Source organism: Haliotis cracherodii, unplaced genomic scaffold (assembly GCF_022045235.1).
Source record: "Haliotis cracherodii isolate W230 unplaced genomic scaffold, xgHalCrac1.p SCAF_2, whole genome shotgun sequence".
Lineage (NCBI taxonomy): Eukaryota > Metazoa > Mollusca > Gastropoda > Lepetellida > Haliotidae > Haliotis > Haliotis cracherodii.
Window position 1 is genome coordinate 73,793,513 of NW_027266275.1, and position 8,625 is coordinate 73,802,137.

General features: G+C 39.1%; 1 protein-coding gene across 3 annotated transcripts in view; it reads left to right on the plus strand.

Annotated features, from left to right (window-relative positions):
- The window catches only part of LOC139468504 (monocarboxylate transporter 9-like), a 30,714-nt gene extending 22,089 nt beyond the window's left edge, over positions 1 to 8,625 (plus strand). For 2 of the 3 annotated variants that reach the window (XM_071250495.1, XM_071250496.1), the window contains exon 3: positions 450 to 8,625. In XM_071250495.1, the coding sequence (XP_071106596.1) occupies positions 450 to 682 (233 nt within the window). In that variant the 3' untranslated portion in view covers positions 683 to 8,625. The remainder of the gene's footprint in view (positions 1 to 449) is intronic. The other variant, XR_011653694.1, reaches the window with a different exon arrangement.

Here is an 8,625-nt window from a genome sequence, read left to right on the forward strand (position 1 = left end):
TTAGGGCAGCAGCATCTGTAAACATCTTCTCAGAACCCCCTGTACCAATGAAGCTGAAACTTCTCATATCCACCAATGATGACATAGCAACCATACTGAAAATTATATTTATGGCATTACTCAGTCATTTGTGTTAACATTAATGAAATGTGCACCTTTTTGTGAACTTGTTGTGTCATAGAATGTAAGAGAAATTCTTTCTCAAGATGACCCTAAGTGAACCATGCCTCCCTGTCTTGTTCAAACCTGTATTTTTGGGGACAATTTCTTTTTCTCGATAAAATCTCATCCCCTGCCAGAATATCAAATAGAATATGGTTGTTCCCTTAGTAGATTTAAATTGTCTATGGATGGTAATCAAAACTAATGTGTCTACCATATCTACAGACAAGCAGAGAAAAATTGGTAAGGAGCTTTATGGATATGATGGCCACTGTTGTCTCCCACAGGTTGGATGTATGATGAAACGAAGAGTTACGATGCCACGTTCTATGCTGCTGGTGCTTTCATCATCATAGCTGGAGCCATGCTGCTTGTCATCAAGTGTCTGAAGCGAGTGAGGAAGTGGCAGCGGATGCGTCACTACAACCGAGATATTGTAGTGAAGGCATCCTCGAGTGGGAGGCGGGTGCACATACAGGAACCCAGCTGTGTGGTAGTGGAGATTGAGTCTGTAGTGTGAGCTCACCTGTCAGTTTAGTTCACCTGTAGTTCACCTATAGTTTACCCATAGTTCACCCAGTAGCTAAATACACCTGTGTGTTTGGTACCCATACCAGATAAGTACACCTGTCACATGATACACCTGTGAAGTAGGTTCTCAGCAATATGTTCTGATGACTGTCTCAGGGATATGTGGTTGTGTGCTGACCGAGGATAAGACACTCGGTACTGTGGGTGCATGCCACATGGTCTTGGATGAGGCCATGGTGACTTGTGAGTTGCATGACACATGGTCTCGGGTGTTGTCATGGTGACGTGAGTTGCATGCCACATGGTCTCGGGTGTTGTCATGGTGACGTGAGTTACATGCCACATGGTCTCTGGTGAGGTCATTGTGTCGTGTCAGTTGCATGGTTTAGAATGAGGCTGTGGGTATCTCAAGTTTGTTATAATAGTACTTGTCTCAGATCTCACTTTAAATGATATGTCTCACATTATGTACCCTAACAGCTAGCTGATTTTTAATCATACTATTGTGTATTGACTGTAAAGTCATATAGACCATAGGTCAAGTGAGTTTATATAATGGGCTACTTGTTTGAAATCTGTTCACAAAACTTTGGTTCCATTTCCATCTATTCCTTCAGAAACATGGGAAGGCTTCTCATATGGGTATTACATAGTTCAACTCAACATTCATATTCTGTTTTGGTCTGCAGACCATAAGTTTTGTCTTTGATTAACCAGAACATATACTGGTTAGCACTATTTTTTGTATTTTATTTTATTGATATTGACAGAAGTATTGTTTGGTGCTTAAAGCTGTTATTGTTACACAGATGCTGACTTCTTTGTGTTTAATGCCATTGTTTATGATAATTATTATCATGCTTGTGTTGCAAGAAAATTTCACTTTAGTTAATGTCTTTGTTATTTTACTCACCCTGAGCAATTGGTGTGATGACAGGGAACCTTTATCTCTTGTCAATCAAGCCTTTTTAGATTTTTTTAATGAAGCTATTGTATGTTTTATCTTTAGATCATGAGAGCTTGTTCAAGCGATTCCTCTCTGTGTTTTAGGACTGTATCTCTGACATCTTTGGCTTTAAGATATTCACCTACCTATCTCGAGAAAAAATATCAAAATACCTGTCCTTCTTGCCATCTTTATTTTATCTCAAGTGTTGTCGATAAGTGAATAGCGGTTTGTTCTTAAGCTTAATTGACACATGTTTTATATCTTATTTCAATGATGATGACAAAGCTTTAGAAGCAGCAAACATTTTTTAAGTTTGTGAAGTCAATCAATAGTGTCTCCCTTTTCCGATTCCAAAGAGCCGACAAATCAAATGTACTCTCTATGAGTCAAATCTGTTGCAACATGATCTATTCTTCACATTTTTTTACTTATCATTGCTTGTTTCCTCCTCTTCAAGACTTAAGTGAGTGAGTGAGTGAGTGGGGTTTAACGCCGCTTTTGACAGTATTCCAGTTATATCACAGTGTGACAGCTTAATGTGGGAGGAAAGCCCCAAGTGATGCAGGTCTCAGACGTTTACCACTTCGGTGAAACCCATTAGCATGGGTGTGGTGCTGACAGACCTAGAAACATAATCGGGGCGAACCAGGATTTGAACCCACAATCATAGGTTTCTGGCCTGCCCAAGGGACGCAACTCTGCACAGCGAATCGCCGCGCCTTAGACAACTGAGCCACCCGTGCCCCCCTTCAAGACTTAAGTGAGAGCAAAAATTGAATATCCTTTATCTCTGAAAATGAATGACACATTAGTAATAGGTGTCCATTTTAAATATGGGGGGATATGGGTAGACCAGTTCTCTAAGGTGCCACAGTGCACTGTTCAGAGTTGCATCCCTAAGGCTTGCCAGAATCTTATGATCGTGGGTTTGAATCTTTGCCCGAATTGTGGTTCTAGGTTTGTCAGTTTGTTTGAGCTACTGTTCAAAGTTTTTAAATCTAACTCACTCATGTCAATCACAGTGAAGCATGTTCTGTTGGTCTGTCCCACAACCATCAGAACATGTAAAGATCCCATTCTCTAGTTGGATAAGAGACATTTTCAGTAATGTGGTTTTAGTATCTCACTATGAATATTAATCATCATAATTATCAGGCGATGTTTTCTCTTGTGTTCAGGATCAAGCTCTAATTTGATGTTGATCTGAAATTTTCTTACTTTGGACATGTACTGATATAAGGATTGTTGCATATCCCACATAAATCTCTCCATAATAAGTTTGTTATCTTTCATGTTACCCAGTATTCTACTACCTTCTTGTTGTATGTTGTGCATGCTAATCTCACTGGCAGAAGATTTGGTAGATGACAGTACCAGTGGTGGTCAAACCAGTTTGCCAGTTTAGAATAGGGCAATTTATACACAGTATTCTGAAAGTGCAGGATCTGTTGGCTTATTGGGTATTTTACATTAATGGCCTCTACCTGCTACCTGAAACATTTCATCCAAACCCATCCCTTGAACCATAAAGATATGTACGAAATGAACATACATGTACTTGTTTCATGAAGTAATTTTGTCCATTGCCAGAAAACTCTTGATTTGATCAGGTTGTCTGATGACATATTGCTTAGAAAACAGTTAAGAGCTGTCAGAAAGCAATGGACCATCAGTACTGGAGTGCAGTATGGCCTGTTTATTATGTCTACATTTAACATTTGCAGGGATACATTATGAGCTGTTAATAGGTATGGACATGTTTGTTTGCTTATGCCCCCAGTACGTCCCAGCACATACATTCCTGGTTGACAACCACATCCTCTCCCCTCCCCCAAACCACACCCACATTCACTCATACCCCATTAAGATCTCCTTCTGACTAAAGCAGATGTTACTCTGTGGAAAATCTGATCTGAGGACATTTTGCCATATTCAGTAGGTGTGTTGTCCAACATTTTCCTGTGTTTACGTTGCAACCTGGGCCCCTTTCCACAAAGCTATCTTAAAGCTATGGTGGTCATAACACCCATACTTAACATAGACTTACCACAGTCGGAGCTAAGATTGCTTTGTTGAACTGGGCACTGATCATGTTGTTGGTTCATGTAACAATTTCATTTATTGATGACTTCATTTTCAAGGAAAATAAAAAAAAAAAATTTTTGCATCATGCATCAAAATTGCCATTACAGTTAAAGTAGATTCATTAGAAGAAAGATATTCATAGTGATGCAATGCATATACTGCCGGGTATATGTGGAATGATGCAATTGTTTGGCTCTGTGTAGGGAACAGAATACACTAGAGAGCGTGTATACAAACGAACAGTGACACTGATCAGTGCTGTGTTCACTGCATGAATGATACATGTTTCAAGAAATATTTCTCTATTCCAAATATGCAAAAAAAAAACCTAGGCCAGAGAAATGCAAGTCTGATCATGTTCCTTCAACTTAACCTTAGTCAGGACTATTTCTGTCACACTCTACTGTGACCTGTCACAATGGTGTCTTGAATTCCGTGTTCTTACATCTCTTTTCATCTAATGCACTTTCTCATTCACATTCTAGTGTACTATAGCACTGTGGTAGGGAGGTAGCTTTCTCTTCATATTATGTACATATTGCATAAAAATGTTGTTTGGGTAGCTCTCCTATGTGAGTGCTGGACACATCAGTTGTTTGACTAGCTATACTGTGAGAGTGATGGTCAGCTCAGTTGTTTGACTAGCTCTGCTGTATGAGTGTGTCACATCAGTTGTTTGACTATCTCTGCTGTGTGAGTGGTGGATACATCAGTTGTTTGACTAGCTCTACTGTGAGTGGTGGACACATCAGTTGTTTGACTAGCTCTGCTGTATGAGTGGTGGATACATCAGTTGTTTGACTAGCTCTACTGTGAGTGGTGGACACATCAGTTGTGTGACTAGCTCTGCTGTATGAGTGGTGGATACATCAGTTGTTTGATTAGCTCTGCTGTATGAGTGGTGGATACATCAGTTGTTTGACTAGCTCTACTGTATGAGTGTTGGTTCGATAAGATGTTTGACTCCCTCTACTGTGAGAGTGATGGTCAACTCAGTTGTTTGACTAGCTCTGCTGTATGAGTGGTGGACACATCAGTTGTTTGACTAGCTCTGCTGTATGAGTGGTGGATACATCAGTTGTTTGACTAGCTCTACTGTATGAGTGTTGGTTCGATAAGATGTTTGACTCCCTCTACTGTGAGAGTGATGGTCAACTCAGTTGTTTGACTAGCTCTGCTTTATGAGTGTGAGTCACCCAGAAAGAGAGTATAAATCTCATAATTTAGTAAAGGTATTTAATCCCACGTGTAGCTGATTTGGTGTTATCGTCTTGCATTTATTCATATGTTGTTTATCTTAATTCCGAGGCCTTTTTCAAAAATATGTTTTGAGTTTATTGTGTCTAAAAGGAAGTCCTATTTTGATTTGAATTTGTTAGCTGAATACATGTCTTTTTGAGACACTGGGACTCTGATAACATCTTCTTCAGTGAGTTAGTGCCAAACAGTCCTTCCAGATTAGATAGTCTTTGAGTAGCACTCCAGGAGGAGAGCCGTTATTCCATTACTTGGTGTTTGCAATATTTTTCTGTCCCTGTAACCTTCACCTTCTTATATTCAGTCTGGTTAAACCATAAATGTATATGCATGTGTCAATGAATTGTGTATACCATGAAATGGGTATTATGATTTCTGAAGGATATCACATGAATTAGTTTGAGCTGGAATTGTATAAATGCAAACTAAAATGATGGGCTGAAAAACATCAGAGCATCAGGAAGAGAATTTATGGATGTCAACTTCTGTATTATGAGGAACATAGCATTTTGGAGCATATACTTACTCCTTCATCAAGAGATGGATGTCAACTTCTTTATTATGAAGGACACAACGTTTCAGAGTATATATATACTTACCCCTTCATCAGGTGATGAAGGAGTAAGTATGTACTCTGAAACATTGTATTCATCATAATAAAGAAGTTGACATCCATAGATTCTCTTCCTTATGTGTATCACTTCTCAATGCCATTCAAAGACTTGATCAGAGCATCAGCTTGTTATGTAGATCAGAAACCACAATGGTATTACTTTGTTGCATTTCTAGGTAGTCCAAGCTCAAGTTTGGATGCAAATTGTATTGCAAGTTTTACATGTGAGTTTTGTTGAGAAACACTACAGAATTGTGACAGTCATTCTCCCGGTGTTAAGATAAGATAAGATGAGACTTTATTTTGCCAAGGCAATATGAATTTCCCTTGGGATAATCATGTCTTATCTTATCTTCTCTTAAGGAGTTCCTTGTTCCTCTCTGCCACTTGGAGGATACTATAGAAAACTTCCACACAATGTAATGAACTCATCTCACCATTCTGATCATCCTCTCCTGAAGAACATCAGAACAAAGCAAAGAAAACATTTCCACAGCTATTTAAAAAAAAAAATTGTTTTCTTGAGGAAAGATTTTAACTAGACTTGGTGTTATCTTAAGTTCTTAAATGCAAGTTAAGCTACACTGGCTGTACATCATGGTACATAGGGGTGAAGGTTTGGTCATGTGGTTTTTAGAAAAGACACTCTAGGGTTGCATAAGATTAAATTTTGACATAAATTCAGTGTTAATATTGGACCAACAGCTGAGCATGGCCTCAAGCAAATAATCTAGTTCTTATTTCTGATGACCGTTTCATTTATGTTCCTTTGCTTCCAGTGGAACAGTTTGACCAGTTAATTATTGTAAGAGGCAGTTCATTGTATTGAAATATAGGGATTTTCAGTGGTGTTTTCCATGTGCTTTTTTAGACAGGGTAGTGAGTGATCTGGTGGGAGATGTGATGATGTGACAGTGTGTGGAAGGCTGATCTCAGAGGTTATTGGTGGATAGATCTGTGTTGTGAAGATGGCTGTAGATCTGACTGATGGTTGTACTGTTGATAGCGGACATCAGGATGTCAGCTAGATGGATGTGAGATCTCTCAGGAAATTGTGATGGTGTCTTGCCTTCAGAGCTAAAGCTGTGTTATATAACTTGAACATATTGCAGAACAGGTCATTCCAATGTACAAGTTTGTCCTTGCTTTTGCTACTGCTAAGTAGAGAGGTTGTCATAAGTGACCTTTTATAGCTGTTTTCTGTATGCACATACCCATGAACTGTCCTTTAATAATTGTAAGTGGAAATGTTAGTATAACTATAGAGTTGTCTCTGGTTATCTATCAATAACTGTAACTTTAGTTCGCATTTTTTACTAAGCCATTGAAAATAGAATATGAGGAAGAGTTCAAAATTGATTGGAACCAGAGGAATAGAAAGTATTAAGAGCATAATATGTCTTAGTCTTTTAGGGTAGGTGAGATAGTGAAATATTTTGTGTTTGCTGAAACTGTGAAATGTTCAATGATGCTATTTTACTGCCTTAACCATATATGCCTGTGGCTTGGCTATCTCGCCTTGCTGAGCGCCAGGTGCCCTTGCTTGCTCACCCGCTACTGTGATACCAGAACTCTCTCTGTGAAATGCTTCATTTCATTATCTGTACCTCAAAAAGCCTCTGCATGGTATAGGACAAGCACAGGCATCTTATGTTTTGTCTGAAATTTGATTGTGAAAAACTTGCATGTTCTGCTTTATGTCACACAAGTCAGACTGATTGGTTAAAATGCAACTTCAATAATGTTCTGTTAGCATCTACATTCTTTGTTTGTTGTGTGAAGTAGGCGTGGTTGTTGATGAAGCGGCCATTGTCTATTCTGCATCCACAGATGCTTATTATCCTGTCGCTGCTTAGCTAGAAACTGGGAATGTTATAAATGGAGACAGTCCGAGTGAGACACCCCGAGTGCTTTTGTCTCAAGAGGAGCTGTGATATGGTCCAGAAGGTGACGTGATCATCAGACGTATAGTGTTTTAGTGCTGGTTATGTACCAAGCAGGGAAATGTCACATCACAGACGTGATTGACACATGAGATGCGATGTCAGGGTAGCAAGATAAGTATGACTTACGTAGCCGGATTTGTATTTTTCTATCACTGCATAGTTGTGTTGGTAAGCAATCCTGATGTACACATATGACTGTTATGCTGCAGCTCTCTGGTCCTAGAATGTCCTTTACCAGCCCTGCTGTGTATATATTGTACATCACCATCCTTGTGCCAACACCATCAGTGAATGGTACAGTGTTCCTGTTCATGGTTAGAATAGAGTTTTCCTTGACAGCTCATTGCTGTGTCACCAGGGTGCCATTGTACAAAGCGATCTTAGCACTAAGGTGATCATAACTCCCATACCTTAATATAGACTTACAACAGTCGTAACGCTAAGGTTGTTTTGTACGGTACAGTGGCACCTAGGTCTTATTCGACATGTTATTGGTGTAAGTCATACCAAAGTTGAAGTGGAGTGCTTTGTAACTTTACAAACACAAAAATTTATATACCTTGTCTCGTCTTGGTGATCTAGGTCTGTTTTACACTATGGGAGTTACAATGGTCTTAACAGGGCATAGGTACAATGGACACAGGGCATAGGTACAGTGGAGAGGGCATTGGTACAATGGACACAGGGCATAGGTACAATGGACACAGGGAATAGGTACAATGGACGCAGGGCATAGGTTCACAGGGAGCTGTCAGTTCGCGGGGCAGAACTATTTTGTTATGCATCGAAGTTGTTGAACATGTTGAACATGTTTATTATGTTTGTTTTAGTGTTGTTACTTTATTATTTTGTACCCAAGGGGGCATAATGTATTTGTGGATGACAATGGGGTTTCCAGTTATTCAACAGTATGACTTGTATAACATTTTATTTAACCAGGTTGTTTATTAGAATATATAAACAATTTGCTGTGTTATATCCATTTCTAACTTTTCACTTCAACTTGTGAAATCCAAGTGCATATCCCTGTACAATACTTACTACTTGTTTTATTGTCTTATGAGAATAAACTTTAAAGGCAG